Source organism: Papio anubis, chromosome X (assembly GCF_008728515.1).
Source record: "Papio anubis isolate 15944 chromosome X, Panubis1.0, whole genome shotgun sequence".
NCBI lineage: Eukaryota > Metazoa > Chordata > Mammalia > Primates > Cercopithecidae > Papio > Papio anubis.
The window spans coordinates 5,474,405-5,501,106 of NC_044996.1; the positions used below are offsets into that span (position 1 = coordinate 5,474,405).

Here is a 26,702-nt window from a genome sequence, read left to right on the forward strand (position 1 = left end):
TTGTATTTTTAGTAGAGACGGGGACTTTTGCAGCCTCTTAATCCAGGATGGTCGATCTCCTGACCTCGTGATCCGCCCGCCTCAGCCTCCCAAAGGGTACTGGGATTACAGGCGAGCCACAGCGCCCGGCCCACAGATAGACCATTAAACAACCCATAAAAATTTAAAACAGCAGGGGAATTGTACAAAGTGTAGTTTAAAAATCTATAAAGGAATAAAGTACAAATATAACAAAGGACATACCTATAAAGTCCCCAAGTATTTTTTTTTTTTTTTTTTTGAGACTGGAGTCTGGCTCTGTCGCCCAGGCTGGAGTGCAGTGGCGGATCTGGCTCGCTCCTGTCACGCTGTACTCCGGGTTTACGCCATTCTCCTGCCTCAGCCTCCGGAGTAGCTGGGACCACAGGCGCCCGCCACCTCGCCCGGCTAGTTTTTTGGCATTTTTTAGTAGAGACGGGGTTTCACCGTGTTAGCCAGGATGGTCTCGATCTCCTGACCTTGTGATCCGCCCGTCTCAGCCTCCCAAAGTGCTGGGATTACAGGCTTGAGCCACCGCGCCCGGCCCCAAGTATTTTTAAATAAACAACACATTGTTACTACTTTATGTTTAAAAAAATTCTTGAGGAAAACTAAAAAATATTTTCTGATAAATAAAAATGGAAATACGATGTTTTAAAATTTGTGGAATTCAGCTAAGGTAGTGCCTATGGAAACATTTATGTCCTTAAATGCTTACATTAGAAAGTAACGAAGGGCTCAAATAAAACATCTAAAATTTGCTCTTAAATAACCAGTAGAGGAAAAGTACATTAAAACTAAGGCAAAGAAAGAGATGGGGTGGTATAGATAGGAAGAGAAAAATTAATGAAATTAAAATTTCAGAAATTTCAGAGAAACAATAAATGAACTTTACAAAACCAATAGTTAGCTTTTTTGATAGATCAGACAAGTCCTAATGTCTGATGTCAATCTGAGAAATTAAAAAAAATATTGTTGTTGAGAAGCATTGGCTTTGAACACAGCTAGAAATAAAGGCAACTATACACAAACTATAATTTGTCATGATAACTACACCCTTAATTTCTTGGAGAAGGTTCTGAGATCAGATTTTCTTTGAATTTCTCTTAATTTGTAAGGGACTGCTATGTGTCAGATGCTTCCAAATACATTAACCCATCTAATTTGAAGATAATCCTGTAAGGTCAGCTGGGTGAGTTCACCTTCTTCACTCCATAGCATTTTCTGCACTTCCTTTTGCAACACCATCTGTCTTCTCAGTAGGCTGAGGATTTCCTCTTTCCATCTGATGCAGGGGCAGAATCCTACCCACCTTCTCTGCTACCCTCCACATGATTGCTGTTGTCTGAACACCTGTATAGGTGCCACTAGTCACACTGAAAGCCAGTATGTTCCTGGGGGCAGATGCCAAACAGGAGGCAGTGGAAGGCTGGTTCTTTTCAAATTCCAGCTGGCATGTCCACCAAGGAACAGTTTCTCACATCCTAGGAGAAGCCCAGGATTTGTAAGAATTCAGTTTCAGGAGATGGCTGCTCTTGTTCTGCCTTTTATGAAGGAATGGGATTCCTGAGCACCATCCATTTGCCTGTTCAGTCCCCAGCTTTGAATAAGAAGCTCATTACAATCCTTCTGCAAATATGCTAGTGACTTAGACAAACTACTCTCTACCTTCCGTGCTGTATCCCAAGAATCAAGAGATTATGTGCAATGCAGACTCCACTCACACCCCACTGAGAGAACAAAGAGTATTTAGAGGACTCCCAGGGAGAGAGGACCAGGTGTCTAAAGTCACAGTCCAGAGTGGCTGTGGCTGTGGGACAGGACTGAGGTTGAGTGGTGGAAAAGTCAGGGAACTTTTGCAGGGGATAGGAATGTTCCACGTCCTGGGGAAGGCAGGTGATTCTGTGCAGTCTCAAGATGTAGCAGGGAAGAGCAAGCAGCAGGCTAGGTTCCCAGAGATGGAACAGAGGGTACATGAGGGGGACCAGATGAAGGGTGTTGTAATTCAGGAAAGTGCTGGAGCCAGACAGAAATGCTGGCTTGGAGTGTACTTGTCCTATATGCTGAAGGAGAGAATCCAATATGTGGATGAGCACTTGTAGGCTCTCCCATAGCATGTTTGATAGTAGGTACTCAACAGAAAGCACCCAACAGTCAGCTCCCAGGGGAACCACCATGCCCCTAATGCTGTTTGATTCTCATTGTCACCTTCTTTTGGCCTGCTTTTAGTACCTTGGCCTCAGGCTCCTTCTTTTTGTCACCTGAGAGACATGATGCAGTGCTGAGAAATAAACTACTTGCTACTCAGGAGGTGGGCGTCAGGCTGTCAGGAATGGGAAGAGCATGGGCTCCACAGGAATCACACTAGAGATCTGGTTCCAGCCCTATTACTAGCCATGTGGTCCTGGGAAATGCCCAAGCCCTGTGAGCCTTGGGTTCTTCATCTGTGAAGCAGGTGTGATGATCCCTGTTCAATAGCACTGTTGGAGTGTATGCAATGTAAATGATGCACCTGGCTCAGGGCCTTGTGTAATTTAGAAGTTTAAAGAACGGCAGATGACTATATTTCTACTATTTGACCCCCGATCCTAGCACTCTCGGATTTTGTTCTTGTTGATTTCTCCAGGACTTATCAGAAAATATGCAGCTTATTAGGATCTGGAAGAATTACTTAGCCAAAAAAGGAAGTTTTGTCAATGAATTTCAGTAAGCTTACCCACTCAGAGGGTATACTTCAAAAATTCAATGTGCAGGAGTCTTCCTCAACTGGAATGCAACTCAGAGCTCCTAGAATATGAGTCAAGAATAAAGTCCTTCCCTCTCTCTCAGCTTCTTTTCCATCTAAACCACCATTTTCATTCATTATATCACCACCCCAAATCTTTCCCTTGTTAAAACTGGCCAAATTGCGCTTCAGATAAGCTAATCAGAATGCCTTTTTAATACAGTCAGCTCTGGCTCTCACAACCAGGGAAACAAGCACATGTCCAGTGGCATCTGGGCCTCACATCTCAGCAGATTCATGCTTATCTCTCAGGAAACCCATGTGTATGATGGGTATCCATCACCAACTTTGTGTGCTGTGTTCAACCTCACTGAGACAAGAGTGCAGGACACCTCCCATTCCTGCCCCAGGAGGAGATGCCTCTCTGTTTCATCCACCATCCAAAAGGAACTGCTGAGCAGGTTTCCCTTCCAAGCTTTTCTCTTGTCCTCTGAGAATCTGGCTCTGGCCCCACCCCGCTTCATTAGAATCAGCTCACCCAAAAGGTACTGAAGTTTCCCAAAGCCCAAAAGGCCTTGGCTCAGGGCATGTACACTCCACCACTCTCACCTGTTGCTCCACATGCTCATCCCTCTTATTTTCCCTTTAGATCTTAAAGGATACCTGGCCACCTTAGTTATGTGACTGCAGATACTAGACTCTACTACCCTAAGGTCAGGGGTGGGCCTGGCTTACCTTAGCATCTCCAGTACTAACCCAGCGCCTTCCAAATAGCAGAAGCTCAATGAATGTTTTGGGAAAAAATGAGCCAGTGAGCAGGGGGACTTATTTATTCATATTTAATTCAGTTTCATTCTCAAAGAAGCCAAGCAAATCCAGATACATAGGGTACACCAAGAGGTACAAAGAAGGCAAGAATTAACTATTGTTTAATTTATTTATGTCTTTATCTCATGTATTTTACTGCTATGTTGTTTCACATTTCTAAAAAACCTTAATCCTCTGCTCTTATAGTGTCTGAATTCAAGAAACAACATGGGTTTCCCAATATAAATGAAAAGCAAGACACTTACTCCTAAACTATATAAAAAGCAGTAAGTCTGTCTACTGTCATACATAAAATGAATGTTGAAGTTCATTATACCATCCATTAAAAGGAACATTGGAACAATTCCAAAAGGAAACAAAGATAAACCTCCAAATCACCCAATAGAACAGGAACTGAGAGACGGTCCACACTGTGTTCCCTCACACCCAACATGCTCCCCACTACTGAGAACGGTGACTGCTCTCTTCAAACAGAGTGAAGAATGGGTCTCATGTAACAGGACAGGGAAGGGGTTGTTTGTGGCCCTGGAAAGTGCACTGGCCCAGGCCCTCCAGCAACCTGTGCCACTGAACCTAGCTGCAACTCCTGCTCAGACTCCTTCTTTCTCCTCTCCTAAAGCCTCTTCATGCAGGGATGGGTAGGAAATGCGAACTCTTGCATTGACCCTGACCACATGCTCCAGGACTTTCACATAGCTGGTTTCAGCGAGGGCCCTTGGACCCCACAGGAACTCGTAGCGCACAGGATCACTGCCGGGCACCTGGCGGTACTCCAGGTAGTTCTCTTGCACCCACTCTTGGGTGAGTAGCTTCCTGAGCTTCCAATAGACACTATGCTCCCTCCCATCATACAGCCCCATCACACTCAACGCTTCCCAGATTGCCTCCTCAGGAGCACAGCTGCCCTTCATTAAGATCATGCCCAGAACGATTATCAGGAGGCCGGTCTTGGGCGTGCTCTGATCATCACCCAGCAGGCCGTCATAGGAGAGGCCCAGGCAGGTGACAAGGACGTAGCAGTGGCCGGCGGGGTCCACTTCCTTCACGTCAATGCCAAAGATCACCTGCATGCATTCAGAGGCTTTGCTGAAGATCTCAGGAAAGTGGTTCTTGTAATTTTTGATGACACTCTCCAGCATTTCTGCCTTTGTGACCGGCTCCTTAATTTGATATTTGCGGAGCAGGAAATGAACTAACTCAGCCACTTTCTCATCAAGTGCTTCCCGGAAAAGGGACTCCAGGTGAGCTGGGTCTGGGGAGGTGCTTGGCCCCTCCTCTTCATTGCTGCTGGAAACCTCATTGGATTGGCTCCCTAGAGTGTCGTCGGTGACGGTCAGGGAAGAGGAGGCACCCCGAGGACTCTGGGCAGGACTCAGTGACCCAGAATCAGGCACCTCCTCCAGGGTTCCCGCGATCAGAGTAGAGGAGGAGGATGCAGCCTTCTGCTCCTCAGTTGTGGGAATCTGCACATCCATAAGCCCCGGTGCATCTCCTTGGGCCTGACGGCCTTCCTCAGCCTTGCAGGACTGACGCTTCTGCCGAAGAAGCATGATGACTCAGGTCAGGGCAGCAGGCGAGTGTGGGCCGGAGCTGGGCAATTGAGACCTACAGGCCTGGGGAGAGAGGAAGCGTGTGAGAGGCCTCAGCTGGGTACCACACCCCGGATGCCCTAACAAAGGCCTACTTACAGGTCTTCTTCAGTGCTCCTCTGGGGCCTCCCGACCTCCCGGCTGGCCTGTTCCCTGCGAACCTGAAAGAGGAATTGAGAGGGCATTTCAGGGTGCAGCCTCCGGACAAAGGCTATGGCTCCAGGACTGACAGAAGGGCTGGTAGAGCCAGGAACTGTGGGGTTCCTGTTGTTTTGATGCTAGAGGGGCCTCTAGTATACATACAGGGGAAACACCACCTCAGCTTGACTGCTGGTACTGCCTGGACCTCTTATGCTCTGTGACTAAAGATACTGCCTCAGACCAAGGCCTCACAGCCTGGTTTCTGGAGCTCCTAGAAGATAATTCGAGGGGGAACTCAGGCTGCAGACTACAAGCACAGCCCCAGTACCCCAGTGCTGTCAGGAGGTTGAGCCTGACTCTATGAGCTCGCCACTATTTTGCATGGATGGTCCTTTCTGTGCTCACTCAGGGCCCTCACCTTTCTCCCGGCAGGGCCCGGATCTGGCCCTTTTGCTGGCCTGAGAACCTTTCAGATCAAGGGTTCACATCCCTGATATGGAAGAGAAGGACGTAAAGGGACCCACATCTGGCCCCATGTGCCCAAGTCTTCCTGGGGAAAAAGCAATAGCTACACAAAGTACATTGGGGTCCATGTGTCCTGTCCTAGGGTGAGAAAACAGCAATAGCTACACAAAATACATTGGGGCCCATGTGTCCAAACGTGAGGATCCTGGTTGGTCCTCATCTTGATGCCTCCAGGTTCTGAAACTCTCCCTGGGCTGACTTGAGGCCACTTCCTCAATCCAAGGACCTATCTCCAGGAGACACTAGAAGAGCAAGTGAGGGGATTCCATCCACCCACCTTTTCCTGCACTTCCCATGACTGACAGAAGGTGCAGGGAGGGGTTCGGTCCTGTGTATTTGGTGAGTGGTGTCCTTTGAGTCCCTGACTCCTGGCAGGTCCTTGGCCCTCCCTCTGCTGACCTGAATGCAGCCCCCTCAAACCAAAGCCTTCTTCTCCCTGAGACCAATGAGTCTGGTATCACACAGGGGGCCTCAGCTGCTAGTCCTGCTCATGCTTTCTGGGGTGACAACAGAGGCAGGGCAGATTTCTGTTGGGCTCCCATCTGTTTTTTGCCTGCTAGGAGAACCATCGAGGCTATCCTCAATCTTCCTTCAGTGTTGTCACCTAGACTCTTGTAGATTCTTGGACCAGTGAGTCTGTTGCCCAGATGGGGGTCCTTGCTTTGTCCTGAGTCACTCTGAGAACAAGGTCCTCGCTTCCCTGAGATCCCAAGAGAGAAATGAGGAGCCACCACATCTGATGACCACTGGGTGGGGTGTCCAGGCATGACACTAGGGTCTGTCCCTACTTGTTCTTGAGTGGTGGATTCTAAGGCCTTCAGGGGGTTCTTCATCTTTCCCCTGATGGAGCCTGTCCTTCCTCAACCCACAACACGCTGATATGAGCAGACATCTCCCCTTACCACGAATACCTCATCTTCCTGAGTTTCCCCAACTTCCTGCCCATAGTACAGGTGAGATTGCCACTTAGGGCCACCCTTGATTGGGTTTCCCCAGAGATAATAACCAAAGTTAGCCAGACTTTGTGGGGTCCCTTCTTTCCAGGCCAGGAGTACCCCCAGTCATCACAAAGAGTACACACCTTGGGTCCTGCAGATGTTGTGATCCTGTCCCTCTGTTGAACAGGTGTGGCTCCCTCTGCTGAGCTGAGGACGCCCTTCAGACCGAGGTTGCCACCTCCCTGAGACCCGGGAGGCAGAAGTAATGGGGGCACTACATGGACACCCCTGCATGGGATTCCCAAGGCTGACAGAAGTAGTAGGTTTCATGGGGTCTTTCTCTGTCTGGGTGTCATCCAGTTACTCATATTTACTCCACGACAAGGCATGGCCCTTTCCTTCCTGCTGAACCATGGATGTGTCTTGCATGCCAAGGCCACCATCTCCTTGAGGCCACCGATCAGAAAGTTGGGGGGCCACTTCCCTTCCCCACAGTCCTGCCTGGAGTGCCCAGACCTGAGAGCAGGAGCAGGTTTCTTAGGTCAGTGACGGGAGGTCTGCTGAGTCCTCCTTAAGGGCTCTGGGGCACCTCTCTCCAGTGACCTGAGACTTCACTCCTCAAACCACAGCCCTCTCCTTTCTGACACCCTGAAAACGCAACAAGGATGCGCCACATGCAGCCACAGATCATGGGACCTCCCAAGGCTGAGTTCTCCTCTGATTTGGAGTCCAAGATCCCCTGAGTCCTCCCTCTTCTTCTTCTCCTTGACTCCTGGCAGGGCTGGGCACCACCCCCCTGCTGACTTGAGTCTCAGTCCCTCAGATTCCTGAGGCCAAATGTGGAGGCGCCTCAGTCTCAGACAGGTAGGGTGGGCCTCCTGTCCTGGGGTCCTGGGTCCCCTCAGGCCTCCCTCATCTCCCAGCATGGCCTGGGACCTCCCTCTGCTCCTCTGAGGCCGTGCTTATGAAGCCCCTTCGCTGCATCATCCCCGGATGGGGACGTCAGAATCAGCTAGCCCGGCCGCCATGCCCGGCCACCATGCCTGGCCGCCATGCCCGGCCGCCATGCCCAGGGCTGACAGTAGGGGCAGCGATGTGCTCTGTGGGGCCTCAGCCCTCCCTCAGGGTCCTGCCCTTGATGCCTGGCAGAACCTGGGCCCTGCCCTCTGCTAACCAGCCCTGCACTGGTCACACCAAGCTCTCACTCCAGATTCCCCTGTGGCTTAAGCGCAGGGCTGGCTAGGGGTGGCCCAGCCAGACAAGTCTGCCCCCTAGTGGTCCAGGGCTGGCAGCAGGGGAGGCGCTAGATTATTTCGGGTTCTACATGAGGGGTGGGGGCCTCCTCAGTCCTCCCTCAGGGTCTCACCTTGCCTCCTCACAGAGTCTGGGCCCGCTTCCCTCAGTCGATCTCAAGCTGACCCCTTAGAACCAGGCTTCTCTCTGATCTCTGCGGCCACGTCAGTGGCGTCACATCCGTCCACCCCGGGCTCACCTGGGTGGACAGTAGGGGCGGAACCGGATTCCAGTGGGGCGGGGGATGAGGGAGGAGCGGCTCAGTTATCCCTCAAGGTTCTCATCTTGAGATCTGGCGGATCCTGGAGCCCCGTACTCTGCTGATAGTGTCTGCCTCCCTCAGACCAAGGTTCTGATTCCAAGTCCCCTGAGGTGGCAGTGGGGGGAAGGGTGTGGAGGGGGGACAAGGCTGCTGGGGTCTTTCAGGGCTGACATGAGGGTCTGAGCTGAATTCTGTGGCCCCTCTATGTGGTGTGGGTGAGCACTCAGTCCTCACTCAGGAGGGTCCTCTTCCTAACTCTTGGCTCTTTTAGGAGATGCTCTGTTTCTGTCACCTCTGAGCATTTGCACAGCTGCATCCCTTGCAGAGAATGGCTGCGGGTCCCAGGCCAGATTCTCCCTGTGGGGTTGCAGCACCTATGATTGTAGTGACCTCTGGGAGAAGAGGCACACCTTCCCACTGGGGCTCTTCCCCAGCTAGAAGAGGATTTTGCAAACCTTTTGTACTAAATGATTTATTTTCACATGAAGAAGCTGAGTAGCTGCAAGAAATTTGAGATCCTGAGTTTTGAAGTTATCTAACAATTCCTAGTTCACTTTCGTGATTTTCATATTTTAATTCTCATTCATATAGTAAGAAACAAATGTTAAATCTATGCCAATTGTATATGTGCATTATATTTATGTTTATATGCATAAACACGTATGTGTATGTATATGTTCATATTATGTAAGTATAATTATATGTATGTATATGTATATATCTTTACAAATATTTATACATATATGTATGCCGACTATACATACTTATTTTATCAAACAATATTTACTCATATAATGTGTGATTCACTCATACTATTCTATTTCTAGTTCATTATATGTATTTGATTAAAATAATAATATTTTGGAAAGTCAGTCCTAACCTACTCTTTGTTTCTAGTTGTTATTAGCAGAACTCTGGAGCCATAGTCTCTCAATCAATCAAATTTTCCTGGTGTCCTGATAGTACCCCTGGGCTACTGGCCTCGTGTTTTGAGGTGCAGACTCAGATTGTGCATTGATGTGGTATGGTCCTTTAAAACTTTTCCTGCAACTCACCCTGTCATCTGCAGTGGTTGCAGACCTCCTCAACCTCCCTGCCTCTCCACCTGCCCAGAACACAAGTACCAGTTCAACACAGTCTTCAATCTTCCCCAGGGTTTTCTCTGTTTCGTTGTTTAGACTTTGTTGCTGATATTGTTGTTTTATTTTTCTTTTTCCCTTCTTTATTTTTCCACAGTCGATTTTGGAAGTAGAACACAGCAGCCTGGGCTTGATTGTCACTTTGGCAGCTACAGGTAGGCATTCACTATTTAATTTAGGTAAGATTTACCCCTTTTCCATATTCTGTTCCTCATCAGTGAACATCATATACTACTCCATTTATTTGGGAATTTTTTCTCTGAATCTGTCAGCAGACTTGTACAGTTGCTTCTGTAAATGTCTTGCATATTTTGGTTAGGCTTCTTCTTCTTTATAGTTTGGATTTAAATGCTGTTAGGGATCGTATATTTTTAATTTAATGTTCTAAGTTGCTTATGTGTGGCAAGTCTCTTGTATTCGCTGTGATGGTCTTCGTATGTTTCTGAAGTCTCTTATTCATTTAAATATTCCGTGTGTCTCTTCCTTTGAATTTTCTTGATAGTCAAATTGTGAAAAATACTATCTATTTCTTTTCAATCTTCATACCTCTTTTTCATCTTGATATTCGTAGCTCTGACTCTTTTTCATTTCGATTTTCAGTGCAGCTATGAATGGTAGCAGTGAAAGCATACATCAATGACTTGCTCCTGACAAGAATGGGAATGCTTCTAACATTTCACGTTCAAGTATGTTTCCTGTCAGTTTTAGAAAATTAAAGTGCCTTTTAATCTTCGTTTGCTAAAAATGTTAATTTGAAAATATAATAAAATTCATTTCAGAGGCTTTTTCTGTGTTTTTATTCCTTGCATATGAGCTGCTTGTTCATTAGTCCACTGTTGTGTTGAATATACAATTATCTATTTAGGACATTTGCTGCAATATGAGTGAACACTTGGCTCACATGTTCATTTTATAAAGGCTGGATGTCTTTATCTGTTTTTTCTTTTTTTCTTTGTTTTTCCAATGCAGGAGAGGGAGCCTTGGAGAATTCGTTGAATAATTGCCCGTGTTTTGGGATTATTTGGAAGTATTAAAATGGTGATTCGTTTTCCCTGACCACTTGGTGAAACTGACCCACAAAACTGCCTGCCTTAGAACGGTAGAGGGTGGATTGAGCTTTAAATACATTTTCAGTTTGTGGATGTACCATTGGTTTTATCCATTCACCAATTGGAAAAAGTCTTGATTGTCAATTATAAATAAGCTGCTATATATGTTTTTGTGTACATGATTTTGTGTGTATGAACCTGTTTCGAATTCTCCTTGATGAAACCTAGGAGTACAATTACTGTGTGTAATGGTAAGTCTAAGTTTTGCTATATTAGAAATAGCCAAAAGCCCTTCTAGAGTGAATGTGTTCTTTTTCTTCTCTACCAGCAATGAAAGATAACTCCACATCTTTTGTACAATTTGGTATTTTCAGGTTGTCGCATTGTATCAATTGTAACAGGTGGGTAGAAGAATGTTATTGCTCCTTACATTTGCATTTTTATTGAATAATTATGGTAATCATCTTTTCATATGCTTTTTTTTGTGATCTGTGTATCTTCACTGATGAAGTCTTCAAATCATTTACTATTTTATTGGACTCTTCATTTTTATATGATTGCGTGTTATAAGGTGTTTATTTATTCAGTATACAAATCCTTTATCCGACACAGGGTTTACAAGTATTTTCTCCTCATTTTTGGCTTTTTTCCCCATCTTTTAACTGTTTTTTTTTTTTTTTAGTAACCATTTTAGAGTAATTTTAAATTTACAGAAAAGTTGTGAAGACAGTTAAGAGGGTTTTCCTATACATCATGTCCAGTTTCTCCTATTATTAACAGCATACAATAATATGATACATTCTTCATAATTCACAAATCAATATTCACCTGCACATTCCTGTCATTGTTTCAGGATCCCATCTAGGATACCATGCTACTTTAGTCATTATGTCTCCTTAGAATCCTCTAAGCTGTGATAGTTTCTCAGACTATTCTTGTTTTTGACAACTTTAACAGTTTTGGGGAGTATTGATCAGGCTATTTGTGGAATTACCCTCATTTGGTATTTGTCTGAGTTTTTTTCATATATAGACTTGAGTAATTGTTTTGGGGTAGGAGACCAGACAGGTGAAATGACATTCTCATTACCTGATATTTTAGCACCATGACTCATCACTGTTGATGTTGACTGATCAACTGGCTGAGGTAGTGTTTGTCAGTATTTCCCTCTGCAAGGTTATTACATTCCCCCCTTTCTGTATAGTGCTTTATAAAAGAAAGTCACTAAGGGCAGCCCATTGGGTAGTAGGGAAGTATGGTCCACCTTCTTGGGAAGGGATAGTATTGACATGAATGATTTGGGATTCTTCTCAATGGGAGATTTGTCTATTCTCCCCCATTATTTGTATTTATTTAACCTTCGATTTATCTCAGATGAACTCATGGCAATTTATTATATGTTTGGGGTTATAATTCAGCACCACTTTTATTTTGCTGCTCAGATTGTTCCATCTTTGTCCATCTTTGTCCATTGTCCATCTTTGTCCATTGAAAGAGATTTGTTCCATCTCTTTCGGTTGGCTCTGACGTCCCTTTCAAGCAACTGAGTCATTACACTTGTTTGTAGCTCTGTCTTACCTTATGGTATGACAAGATGATGCAGTCTCGTTTTTATATTTCCTGTTCCAGTCATAGAAGAGTCCATTTTCCATGGTTTTCTGCTTCCTTTTATGGGAGAAGAGTACTGGAATGTGAGAGGTAAGTGTTAGGCATGCTCATTGTTCCTGAGGATTTGTTATTCCTAGCCACTTCAATTCTCAGATTAAGGATATATATTTTTGTATATTAACCTGTGTATATACACATATCTATAAGCAGAATTCTCAAACCCAATCCCTGTGGGAAATAGCTTTCGAAGTCAGACAATACTGCTTCAGTACAGTTTCTTTTAACTTCAGTCTCAGAGACTGACTTCCACAGGTACTTAGGACAGCATCATATCCCCAGATACTCATTAGAGGTTGTTTCATAGATTTGTAACACAGTTATATTGTTTTGTCATGTTCTATACTCCACCTCGGCATTCCTCAACCTCCTAATTTTTTCAGTTTTGCATACATTGAGATTTATTCTTTGTGCTTTAAAGTTTTATGCTTTTTGACAAATGCATAACATATTCCATTTTTTAACAGCATGTCATCAACCATGACATGATACAATCAATCATTAAAGTAGCCTAGAGAATAGTTTCACCAGTCTAATAAATTCCTTCTGCTTATCCTAGTCATACCTTTTCCCCACCCCGATCCCTGGCCACAGCAGGTATTTTTACTGTCATTATAGTCTTGTCTTTGGAGAACGTCAAATAAATTGGATCATATACTATGTAACCTTTTCAGACTGGCTTCTTTTACTTAGAGCCAAGCATTTAAGATTGATTCATGTTTTTGTGTGCCTTCATAAGTAAATCTTTTGGTTGATGAATAGTGCTCCGTTGTTGTTGGACCACAGTTTGTTTATTCATTTGTCTCTTGAAGAACATCTTCGTTGCTTCCAGTTTTGGCCAATTATTAAATAAGCTGCCACACCCATTCATATGCAAGTTTTTTTGTGGGCATAAGTTTGCAAATTAGTTCAATGTATACCTAGGAGTATCAAGAATTTGTTCAGCTTTGTAAAAAAAAAAATCAACTGACAAACCATCTTTGAAAGTGGCTGTACTACTTTGCATTCCCAACAGCAACAAATGAGAGTGCCTGTTGTTCCTTGTTGCCAGGAATTGGTATTGTCAGTATTTGGATTTTGGACATTGTAGTAAGTGTGTATCTTTGTTATTTAATTCATAATTCTCTAATAAAGAATGACATTGACTATGTTGTCTTATGCTTATTTTTTATGTGTACATGTTTTTTGTTGATTTATCTGTTCAGAGTTTTTGCACATCTATTAATAGAGGTTTCTTAAGTTTGTTTTCTTATTTACTTTTAAGCATTCTCTGTATATTCTGAATAGTTCTCATTGTTTAGTTTTATACTTTCTCTGTAGATTTTGGATACAAGTCCTCTATGAGATGTACGTTTTGCAAATATTTTCTTAATGTCTGTAGCTTATCTTTCCTTTTTCTTATCAGTGTCTTTTACAGAGCAGTAGTTTTGTTTTTAATTTTCAGAATGTCCACCTTTTCAATTTTGTCTTCTATGGGCATGCTTTTGATGTTGTATGTAAAAACCCCTCACCAATATCAAGGCCATGTAGATCTCCACTTATGTTTTCTTCCAGAAATTCTATAATTTTATATTTTATATTTGAGTCGGTGAAGTATTTTGAGATAATTCTTTGTGAAAATTGTAAGGCTCTTTCTAGGTTCATTTCTTTGCATATTGATATGCATTTGTTCAGGTACCTTTTGTTGGAAAGACTGTCATTTCTCCATAGAATTGAATTTGCACCTTTGTCAAAAATCAGTAGACTATATTTGTGTGTCTTTTTTTGGGCTCTACTTAGTTCCATTGATGTGTGTCTGTTCTTTTGCCAATAGCATACTTTCTTGATTACTGTAGGTTGACAGAATAACTGCATATCAAAGCTAACATCAACCACGAGAAACCATTCATATGTCTAGTAATTTCCTTTTATATGATATAATGGGAATGACATTTTACCTCTGAGATCTTCCTCTAAATGTTCTTATCTCCATTCTTTTTTTAAAAAAAATGTTTTTTTATTTTCATTTCAAGGGTACATGTGCAGGTTTGTTATGTAGGTAAACTTGTGTCATGGGGCTTTGTTTTACAGATTATTTCATCACCCAGGTATTAAGCCTAGTGCCCATTCGTTATTTTTCCTGATCCTTTTCCTCCTCCCACCCTCCACCATCTGAGAGGTGCCAGTGTGCCTTGTTCCCCTCTATGTGTTCATGTGTTCTCATCATTTAGCTTCCACTTATAAGTGAGAACATGTGGTATTCGTTTTTCTGTTCCTTTATGAGTTTGCTTAGGATAATGGCCTCCAGCTCCATCCATGTTCCTGAAAAGGACAGGATCTCATTATTTTTTATGGCTGCATAGTATTCCATAGTGTATTTGTACCATATTATCTTTATTCAGTCCATCATTGATGAGCATTTAGGTTGATTTCATGTCTTTGCTATTGTCCATAATGCTACAATGAACATACATGTGCTTGTGTCTTTATAATACAATGATTTATATTCCTTTGGGTATATACCCATAATTGGATTCCTGGGTCAAAATGTATTTCTGTTTTTAGGTCTTTGAGGAACTGCCATACTATCTTCCACAATGGTTGAACTAATTTACACTCTCATCAGCAGTTTATAAGTATTCCTTTTTCTTTGTAACATCCTCAGCATCTGTTATTTTTTGATTTTTTAATTATAGCCATTCTGACTGGTGTGAGATGGTATCTCATTGTGGTTTTGATTTGCATTTCTCTAATGATCAGTGATGTTGAGTTTTTTTTATATGCTTATTGGCTGTATGTATGTTTTCTGTCTTCTTTTGAAAAGTTTCTGTTCATGTCCTTTGCCCACTTTTTAATGGGGTTGTTTATTTTATTTTTGTAAATTTGTTTAAGTTCCTTATAGATGCTGGATATTAGATCTTTGTAAGATGCATAGTTTGCAAAAATTTCCTCCCATTTTGTAGGTTGTCTGTTCACTTTGTTGATAGTTTCCTTTGCTGTGCGGAAGCGTTTTGGTTTAATTGGATCCCATTTGTCAATTTTTGCTTTTGTTGCAATTGCTTTTAGCATGTTTGTCATGAAATCTTTGTCCATTGCTATGTCCTGAATGGTATTGTTTAGGTTATTTTCCAGGGTTTTCATAGTTTGAAGTTTTACATTTAAATCTTTGATCCATCTTGAGTTAATTTTTGTATATGGTATAAGGAAAGGGTCCAGGTTTTTTTTTTTTTTTTTTTTTTTTTAGATGGGGAGTCTCACTATGTCACCCAGGCTGGAGTGCAGTGGTGTGATCTCGGCTCACTGCAAGCTCCGCCTCCTGGGTTCATGCCATTCTCCTGCCTCAGCCTCCTGAGTAGCTGGGACTACAGGCACCCGCCACGCCCAGCTAAGTTTTTGTATTTTTAGTAGAGACAGGGTTTCACTGTGTTAGCCAGGATGGTCTCGATCTCCTGATCTTGTCATATGCCCGCCTTGGCCTCCCAAAGTGCTGGAATTACAGGCGTGAACCACCACACCCGGCCAGGGTCCAGTGTTAATCTTCTGCATATGGTTAGCCAATTATCCCAGCACCATTTGTTGAATAGGGAATCTTTTCCCCATCACTTGTTTTTGTCAGGTTTGTTGAAGATCAGATAGTTGTAGGTGTGTGGCCTTATTTCTGGGTTCTCAATTCTGTTCCATTAATCTATGTGTCTTTTTGTACCAGTACCATGCTATTTTGATTATTATAGACCTGTAGTGTAGTTTGAAGTTGGGTAGTGTGAAGCCACCAACTTTGTTCTTTTTGCTTAGGATTGCCTTGGCTATTTGGGCTCTTTTTTGGTTTTATATAAATTTTTAAATAGTTTTTTTTTTTTTCCAGTTGCATAAAGAATCTCAATGGTAGTTCAATAGGAATAGCATTGATTCTACAAATTGATTTGGGCAGTATGTCCATTTTTATGACATTGATTCTTCCTATCCATGAGCATAGGATGTTTTTCCATTTGTTTGTGTCATCTTTGATTTCTTTGAGCAATGTTTTGTAGTTCCCATTGTAGAGATCTTTCACCTCCCTGGCTAACTGTATTCCTAGGTATTTTATTCTTTTTGTGGCAATTGTGAATGAGAGTTCATTCCTGATTTGGCCCTTGGCTTGACTGTTGTTGGTGTGTAGCAATGTTACTGATTTTTGTACATAATTTTGTATCCTGAGACTTTTCTGATGTTATCAGCTTAAGAAGCTTTTGGGCTTAGACTATGGGGTTTTTTAGATATAGGTCATATCATCTGCAAACAGGGATAGTTTAACTGACTGCCTCTATTCCTATTTTGATGCCCTTTATTTCTTTCTCTTGCCTGATTGTCATGTCCAGGACTTCCAGTACTACGTTGAATGGGAGTGCTGAGAGAGTGCATCCTTCTCTTGTACCGGTTTTCAAGGGAAATGCATCAAGCTTTTGCCCATTTAGTAGGATGTTGGCTGTGAGTTTGTCATAGATGAATCTCATTATTTTGAGGTATGTTCCTTCAACACCTATTTTATTGAGAATTTTTAACATGAAGGGGCGTAGAATTATATTGAAAGTCTTTTCTGAATCTATCGAAATAATCGTGTGATTTTGTCTTTAGTTCTGTTTATGTGATGAATTACATTTATTGATTTGCATATATTGAACCAACTTGTTTCCAGGGATAAAACCTACTTGATCGTGGTGGATAAGCTTTTTGATGTGCTGCTGCATTTAGTTTGCCAGTATTTTGTTGAGGATTTTTGCATTACTCTTCATCAAGGATCAGGGTTCTTGCACTGATTCTTATTATCTTTGCACTGATTCTTACTATCTTTGTGGGCTTATGTACCTTCAGTCTTTGAGGTTGCTGACCTTTGGATGGATTTTTTCTTTTATCCCATTTGATGACCTTGAAGGTTCGATTGTGGTGTAAGGTGGGTTCAGCTGGCTGGTTTTGTTTCTGGAAGATTTTAGGGGGCCAACACTCAGCACTCAACACCTGGGCTCTATGTTCTAACTCTGGGGGATTTGTATTGGGTTCCATCTTTGTTCTCTGGCTCCTTGAGGTTTGGAATCCACTGCACTGTGCAGGCAGAGGTACAACAGCTGTGGTAGAGTGTTTGTGGGTGCCAGGGTGCCTACCTCCCTGCGTGTGTTTACCAGTGGTGGAGGCAATACAGCTGGATGGGGTATGGGGGCCCTCTGCTGGAGACTGTGTGTGTGGTCACAGTGGAGGTGGTGGTGGCTCAGGGGTGGGGTGCTGGTGGGTGCAGGTCTAAGTGCCTTCTCTATGCCCTACAAGCAGGAGTGATCACTCATTGTGGGGGAGGATCTGTTGTCATATCCCCATTCTAATCAGGAGAAAAAGATAAGACAAATACCACTGGATGGATTTTGTGCTAAAGAGCTGACCAATATTCCTCAAAAGTGTTAAGATCATCAAAAACAGGAATAGTCTCAGGAATTGTTACAACTAAGACAAGACTAAGGAAGCATGACCAGCAAATGTAATGAAGTATCCTGAATGGGATCATGAAACAATAAAAGAAAATTCAGTATAACCAAGGATATATGAATAAAGTATGAACTTTAGCTAATAACAATGTATCAATATTGATTCATTAATGGGGACAAATGTACAAGATAATGTAAGATAATAATAACAGGGAAACTGAGTTTGAAGTGTATGGAAATTCTCTTTATCATACTTGCAATAATTCTGTAAATCTGAAAGAGTTTTAAAATTTGAAAGTTTTACTTAAAAAATGAATCTTGGACCCCACTAGAAGTAATAAGGGCAACCACTCCTTACTCTGAATATTGGTAACATAATGGAAAGAATTAAACTTTTATTCTGCCCTTCCTGTATATTTTAAGATTATTCTATAGGCACACTTGAAGAGGGAGAGCTCTTCCTCACTGAAAAATTTAAGCCAAGCTTAGTGAAGGCTATGTTTAACAAAAGAAACAATATCTAGAACCCCAGTGACTGAACTGATGTAGGATGGATGAAACACTTTGGTTAAAGGTCAGTAAGGAATCAGTCAAAGGAGGAATGAGACTGTCATCACCTGAACCCACGATCAGTGCTGATATGGTAAAGAGTGAAAAAACCAGAACTCATGTGCTTCATGCTGGGATGCTGTAGGAGACATGGCACCACTGATGAAGTCCTTTTACCAGAAGAGTGAGACTTGCCTCTAACCTTGACACAGAGGCTAACTTCCTATGATCAGAAACACTGGGAAAGAGCAACAAGTTAAATGACACAAGAAGGCAGCATACAGACAAATGAATGGTGATGAGACATGCTGCAGGACCACAGGTCAGTCTGCTAAAACAAGCCAATAGAATGAAAAAGGACAATGGGATGGAGGCAGACATTGTGGGCAATAGGTCTGCTAGAGACTAAAAGAGACCCAGGAGTGTGATCTAAAGCAGAACATCCATATACCCTAAGCTCCTGAATGTCCCCTCTGAGGTACGTACTAGTGAAAAGGCATACATTCATTCAGCAAAAGATGTGTCTAAGCATGCCCTCAGTAGCATGCTAGAAACAGCCCCAGTGTTCATCACCCTAGCATGGGTAAATATAATGGAACATATACAAAGGAATACTATACAGCCACAAACATGAAAAAAACATGTTACTTCTACAACATGGATGAAGGTCACTAATCTATTTTTGATCAAATATAGCCAGACCCAAAGAGTATCAGCTCAATAATTCCATTTAAATAAAGATCAAAACAGGCACTACTACTCTGTCCACTAAAGTTAGGATAGTGGTTACCTTGGGAGACAGTGACTGAGAGGGGAATGAGGGGGATTCTCAGAGAATATGTTAATTTCTTGAGAGATGATGGGCCCTCCAGGGATATTCACATGTGAAAATTAAGCAAGCCTGTGTCTGTGATCTGTGCACTTCGTCAGCAGGGAGAGGGAGAATTAGGAGACATGAATGAATACAGTGTGTGAATCTAGTGGGTTTGGATCCAAACAGACACAATCCCATAGGCCACAATTCCAAATGTTGAAACCCCAAAAGGTCAATATTTCTAAAACCTAATTTCCAAAAGATCAAAATCCCTGAGCAGAAGATGAGAAAGGTTAATAGGGAATGCTCATGTCAGTGTAACATAGAATTTCAATAAAGCAGTGCCATGAAGAAAATGAATGTGAATATATTCACTGAGGATACCCATGTCCTAAATGAGAAAAAAAAGCAGCTATATGATGTGATGCATAACTTCAAAATATAGTAAATGATCGTTAAATCTGGTCAGTTCTTAACCACTATCTCCATGCAATTGCCCATAATTTACACCTGTGATGCACTTTTTCTTATGTCATTCTTAAAGTTTTTGTTTCCTATTTATTTTCTTTTTTTTACCATGTTAAAATGTCAGCATTATTTTTTACAATGTGTCGTATTTCTTTCGTCTTGGCATTGCTTCCAGTACTAGAGGCATAAATTATGTAGAGACTTTTAAAGAGCCTAATTTGTTTTATGCATTTTTTTCAAGTTAGATTCCACAAAAGTACATTATCACAATGCTTTGTGTGTAAGCATTGTGATGTATGTATAATCTTGCTTAATAAATGAAGAGATGTCTTTTTTTGTTCATGTGCATTTTTGAAAGATACAATTTCTCAAGATCTTGACTTTAGGTGAAGGTGTGCAGTGGTGACCTAAATGGTTTTTGATAAAAGACTTAGGTTGTTGGTCACAGTATTTCATATGACACCAAATTTATAAAATGAGCTTACAAAATTATCAATAATAGTATTATTTGTTGATACATTTCCCTGTGTGACCTATTTCTTTATGATTATGGTTTGTCCGCTCATAAGAGTTATACTTGTGTGACTGTCATTGGTATAACTGTTTGTGCTTGCAAATATATGCAAGTTATTATTGTCTATTTCATTATATAAAGTGGCTTATGAAGTATCCTGTCATGTTTTTACATTTCTCAAATAAGCCTACATTTTAAAAAAGTAAATAAACATCTTCAATGATTTTTAAAATTATTTTTCCCAGAAGTGCATTTTCAGCATTTTGATATTTTGGGATTTCAGCATTTAGGGTTATGGTGATTGGCATTGCATCTTGTGGGATTACGGAGGACTCCTCACTGTAGACATCGTATTCTGGCCTGCTGGCCCTAGTGTGGGCCTAATGGTCAGCCTGCCCAGTGGGATTGGCCCACAGGTGACCTTTGGGCCACCTAGTCAGCTAGAAACGAAGGAGATGATTTAGGGCAGGTATTTGGGAGTGTAGGGCCCACCCCTGAACAGGAGTACAGCCTTGGGAGGGTGGAAGGGACCTGCACTATCCATGTACAAGTAGAAGCTTCTTCATCCTCACCCACACTGTCCTAAACCCCAACCCTCCTCCAGGGCCCTTGTCTGTATTTTAGAAAGGATGGTGTCCTAATGGAGATGGGGAGAGGACAGGTGGGCCAGGTCCAGTGACAGTCTCTCACTGGCTTCCTTGCAGGCCTCAGCCATGTGGCATGGGACATCTGGCATTGGGTAACTGTTGATTATAGCAACCCTTCCCTGGCCATGGGGTAGACAGCTGAGGCCAGGGGGAGGGCAGGGCCCTGTTAAATGCAACTGTTGATGGTTATAAGCTGAGCCAATCACATACCTTCTCTGCCTCAATTCTTCATCTGTAAAGTGGGAACAGTACAAGTTCAGAGAATTGGTGTATGTTTTTACCTGATGTCACCTGCGTGTAAAATGACTGGCCCGAATGATGTGGTCAGTAAGAAGTAGCTTTTGTTACAGTGCGTCTAAAATATGCCTTCACTCATATTTTAATATTTCTAGACCTGTATATGTCTTCAAACCCACTTGTACATTGATTAATGCATTTATTTTCATTTCCTCCTGAAAATCTGTTATGATAGATGGTTCATCTCACATCTCGGAACTGTGAAGACATGGTATAACTTGTTCCAGCACTGGCTGGGGTAACAGTCAGAGCTGCTGGACCAGGGCCTGGATTACTACATGAGTCTGTGGGACTTGGCCTTGGGAAGGTTTCCAAGACATCTTCCAGGACCACACTCCCTGCCCCCAACCCCAGACCCCAAAGTTTTGCAAGGGACAGTCCTCCAGCTGGAAACCCTGCATGCCCACACTGTCCCTGTCCCTGGACTCCCAGGTTCCTGTTTCTAGAGAATGCTGGAGCTGCATTCCAAATTCTTCCTGCCATAGCTTGGATTTGCAAGGAGCCCTCCACATAGGTATGTAAAAACCATTTTTGCTCACACAATTGTTTTCAAGGTTTGACTCAGCCTAGAGCTACCTACTTAGAAGCTGCAAATCTCTCTTGAGCCTAAGATATTTACAATTTCCTTTTCTGAATTTCCTTCCAGAAAGCAGCCAGAGGAAGAATTATGTCCCCAGAACACAATTATGTGCTAAACCATGGCTAGGAACTTGTTGATTGTGTAGACATCAACCTTTCATATGTCCAAGGCCTTGCTCTCTCAGCTTTGTCATCCACTGCACTTTTCTTTTTTGCACACTCAGAAATCGGCCACACCACCTGCCCTTCACCCACCTTCTGTTAGCATTCAATGGGTGACAGGAAACTGCTGCACAAAGTGCCCTGGGAGTCTGTGTCATTTACTATGTGTCACCTTCCCTTCAATGTGTATTTGGAAAGAGCCCATCTCTCCAATGAGCCAGCCTAGGCCATGGAAGGGTTCAGACATGGCCCAGGTTCCACAGTGATGAAGTAAGAGTACCAGAATATGCTCACATAGTCAGACCCTCAGACTCACAACCTCTCTCAAGTAGAATGAGTGAGTGTTCTATTGAACAGAGGAGCGAAGTTGTCTTTGTAGCCAGAAAAGTGCTGAAGAGAGTGGAAACAGAAAACAAAAAGCAGGTTGGTCGTTTCAAAGTTGTTTTCCATTTAGGACTAAAGTGGAAGAGACTTCCTAATTATGCTGACTTATGTTGATTGGAATTTTCTGAATTATTTTTAACTGACCCATTTGAAAGTTCAATTTGATGTCATGACAATTAGCATGAATGACTCCATTCTGATTTGTTCTTCTGGAGCCTAGTACAGGAGGCTGGTCTGATACAATGGCTTCCCATTAACTTTGTTTCACAATCCCCCCATTTTGGCCAGGGTGAGTGTGTGGCCAAATCAGAGGGCATGAATGCTACCCTCAGTCACCATCAGTTTTGGATTTTTGGTGTTAACATGCCATTGATATATTATAGTGTCCTTGTTATCATGTGTTTCTTGGAGCTTTCATCATTGCAGCTGTAGAGAGGCCATTCAGCCTTCAGCAGATGGCTTCATGGAGATTTTTAAGCCTTTTTGAGAGGATGCAGTGAACTAGGGAGACTACTCTTATGACTGTCAGGAGGATAATGCCAAGAGTTTGGAGCATATCCTTGCAATGGGAATGACAGAGCAAAGGTTGCTGCCTAGCCAGTTGAACCAGAACATCACACCCAAATGTCTCAAGCCTCTGGTCAGAGACAAAAAATTTAGAGGTGTATCTCCCACCTAAAAGACTGGGCTTCCCCTGTTTTTCCTTCCAAATATTTTACTTTAAAAGGACCATTCAGGCATTTGCCTGTGAACTTAACATGACCCATATCCTATTTTTCTATATTTATACTGCTCTCTCTCTCTCTTTCTCTCTCCATGTCTCTGTCTCTCTCCCCTCCCTCTCCCTGTGCCTGACTCTTCGCTTCTTCATTCTTGCCTCATATGATCAGGGAATGGAGAACTGTCCTCCCAACCCTTTGAACCCTCTCTGACCAGGATCTGTAAGTAATAAATCTTTGAATTTATTTCCTGTCATGGTGGTAATTTGAATTTTTGCCTTCCATTGGAATACCCTGTGTCTAACCAAGGCCAGGCTTTACTTGGGATGTTGTGAGGAACACAAGATCAGGCTCCATGTGACAGGACGGTGGTCAGGCAGGCATAAACTAAACACAGATTAGACAAGAACTGCAGTGACATCTGCCAGTATAAACAAATTTCCCACATGAGGGGCTACCTGATCACTGGTTGGACAACTAGGCACAAGAATTAGCCTGTGAAAGGCATACTGGAAACATCTACCTTCAGCTCCCCTTCATTTCCAGTTAGGGAAACCTTACCAGCTACTCTGGTACTGGAACCTCAGTTTGGCTGGGGATTTTAAAAACAGCCCCTTAGGCAGGCTTCCCATGGATTAAACCAACTGAAATTGAACAGATCAAAGAATGAGCTAGATGAGGAATCTACTCGTTTTAACCAAGCAGTCTGTTTGTCCTATTTATCCACGTGCAACTGGAAGTGTTAGCAACTGCAGAGATCCCTCTCTTTTGAGCTAGAAGGTTGCAGTTCTATGATCTACTATCCTATCACAGGGCTAAATTAAAGCAGAGAGTGAGGTCAAGTGGATTTGGAAGTCTGACTCTATAAAAGGATTACTAGCAAAGTTTGGATAAACAATTGCATCAAGGATGTTGATAAAACTAGCTACTGGGTGGATTAAAAATTCTCTTGGGTCACATAAAAATATGGGTTTGGCATGGCATATCCAACTTTCTATGGAATCTAATCATTGTAAAATTCTAACTACTTTTGACACTTGAGCAATGCGGGTTTGAAATGTGTGGGTCCAGTTACACATGAACTTTCTTCTGCTCATGCCATTCCTGAGACTGTGAGAATAACCCCTCCTCTTCTTTTTCTTCCACAGCCTGCTGAAAGTGTGGATGATGAGGACAAAAACCCTTATCATGACCCACTTCACTTAATAAATAGTAAATATATTTTACTAGAATATACAAATACATAAAATATATAAATACAAAACACTTATGATGATCTACTTTCACTTCATGAATAGTAAATATATTTTCTCTTACACAGGATTTTCTTAATAACCCTTTCTCTTCTCTAGCTTTCTTTATTGTAAGAATATAGTACATAATGCATTAAACAGAAAAAATATGTGTTAATTCTTATGGTTTCCAGTCAGCAGTAAACTATTAGTAGTTACGTTTCTAAGGAGTCATATGTTATATGTAGATTTTTGACTGCACTGGGAGTCAGTGCCTCCAACCCTCACTTTATTCAAGGATCAGTTGTACAGGTATTATCCTGACAAGTAAATGAGGTAAACATAAGCAAGAAAAAATTAAGAGGGGTAAGGGTGTCATTGTCATAGAGAGTCTTATTTCAATAAGACTTCAGTAAGTCGATAAGTTTTATTTCAAGTGTGACTTCATAAGAAGTCATACATTTTTAACTTTTATGTTAAGTTCAGGGGTACATGTGCAGGTTTGTTATACAGGTACATTGTGTGTCATGGGGGTTTGGTGCATGTCTTATCCAGATAATAAGCATAGTACACAATAGATGGTTTTTCAATCCTCACCCTCCTCCCACCCTCCAACTTCAAATGGGCTCTTGTGTCTGTTGTTCCCTTCTTTGTGTCCATGTGGACTCCATGTTTACCTCCCACTTTTAACTGAGAACATGTGGTATTTGGTTTTCTGTTCCTGTGTTAATTCACTTAGAATAATGGCCTCCAACTCCATCCATGGTACTGCAAAGGACATGATCTCTTTCTTTTTATGGCTGTGTAGTATTCCATGGTGTATATGTACTACATTTTCTTTTTCCAATCTATTGCTGATGGACATGTAGGTGATCCTATATCTTTGCTTTTGTGAATAGTGCTGCAATGAGTATATGCATGCATGTGTCTTTATGGTAGAACGATTCCTTTGGGTATATACCCAATAATGGAATTACTGGGTTTAATGGTAATTCTGCCTTAAGTTCTTTCAGAAATCATGACTGGGTTTTTCACAGTGGCAGAACTAATACACATTCTCACCAGCAGTGTATAAGAATTCCCTTTCCTCTGCAACCTCACCAGTGTCTGTTATTTTCTTCACTTTTTAGTAGTAGCCATTCTGACTGGTTTGAGATCATATCTCATTATGGTTTTGATTTGTATTTCTCTAATAGTGATGTGGAAAATTTTTTCATATGTTTGTTGGCCATGTGTGTGTCTTCTTTTGAAAAGTGTCTGTTCATGTCCCTTGCTCACTTTTTTTTTTTGGGTGGGCCGGGTGGGGGATGGAGTCTCACTCAGTCGCCTAGGCTGGAGTGCAGTGGCGCAATCTCGGCTCACTGCAACCTCCGCCTCCCAGGTTCAAGCAATTCTCCTGCCTCAGCCTCCCGAGTAGCTGGGATTACAAACATGTGCCACCATGCCTGGCTAATTTTTTTTTGTTTGTTTTTAGTAGAGACAGGGTTTCACCACATTGGCCAGGCTGGTCTCGAACTCCTGACCTTGTAATCTGCCTGCCTCAGCCTCCCAAAGTGCTGGAATTACAGGCATGAGCCACCGCGTCTGGCCCCTGCTCACGTTTTAATTGAGTTGTTTCTTGCTTGTAAATTTAAGTTCCTTATAGATTCTGAATATTAGACCTTTGTGAAATGCATAGTTTGCAAATATTTTATCCCATTCTGCAGATTATCTGTTTATTCTGTTAATAGTTTCTTTTGCTGTGCAGATGCTCTTTAGTTTAATTAGGTCCTATTTGTCGATTTTTGTTTGTGTTGCAATTGCTTTTGGCATCATTGTGAAATCCTTGCCAGGGCCTAGGTTTAAAATGGTATTTTTCTTGGTTCTCTTCCAGGGTTATTATAGTTTTAGGTTTTACGTTTAAGTTTCTAATCCATCTTGAGTTATTTGTTGGATATGATGTAATGAAGTGGTCCAGTTTCAATCTTCCACATATGGTTAGCCAGTAATCCCAGCACCATTTATTGAATGGGTAGTCCTTTCCCCCCGCTTATTTTTGTTGACTTTGTCAAAGATCAGGTGATTGTAGGTGTGTGTGGCTTTATTTATGGGTTCTCTAACCTGTTCCATTGGTTTATATATCTGTTTTTTTGGTACCAGTACCATGTTTTCTTGGTTATTGTAGCCTTGTAGTACAGTTTGAATTCAGGCAGTGTGATGCTTCAAGCTTTACTCTTTTTGCTTCAGATTGCCCTGGCTATTTGGGCTAGTTTTGGTTCCATATGAATTTTAAAATAGCTTTTTTTTTTTTTTCCTAATTGTGAGAGAAATGTCATTGGTAGTTTGATAGGAATAGCATTGAGTCTCTAAATTACTTTGGGCAGTATGGTCATTTCAACAATATTGATTCTTCCTCTCCTTGAACATGGAATATTTTCCATTTGTTTGTGTTATCTTTCATTTCTTTGACCAATGTTTTATAATTCTTGTAGAGATGTTTCATCTCTCTGGTTAGCTGTATTCCTAGATACTTCTTTCTTTTTTTTGGTGGCTGTTGTGAATGAGATTTCATTCTTGATTTGGCTCTCTTCTTGGATGTTGTTGGTGTATAGAGATGTTACTGATTATGGTACATTGATTGTGTATCTGAGACTTTGTAGAAGTTGTTTATCAGAACTAGAAGTTTTTGGGCAGAGACGATGGGTTTTCTAGCTATAGAATCAAATTGTCTACAGAGGTAGTTTGATTTTGTCTCTTCCT

The 26,702-nt window shown here is 42.1% G+C and overlaps 1 protein-coding gene across 1 annotated transcript in view; it reads right to left on the minus strand.

Moving 5' to 3' along the window:
* Positions 1-3,558: 3,558 nt before the first annotated feature.
* LOC101013465 (melanoma-associated antigen 8) overlaps positions 3,559-26,702 on the minus strand; it is a 45,019-nt gene continuing 21,875 nt past the window's right edge. Inside the window, exons 2-3 of the mRNA XM_031660910.1 lie at positions 5,260-5,321; positions 3,559-5,184 (exon numbers count right to left, since the gene is read on the minus strand). Of these exons, the coding sequence (XP_031516770.1) occupies positions 4,162-5,121 (960 nt within the window). The 5' untranslated portion in view covers positions 5,122-5,184; positions 5,260-5,321 and the 3' untranslated portion in view covers positions 3,559-4,161. The remainder of the gene's footprint in view (positions 5,185-5,259; positions 5,322-26,702) is intronic.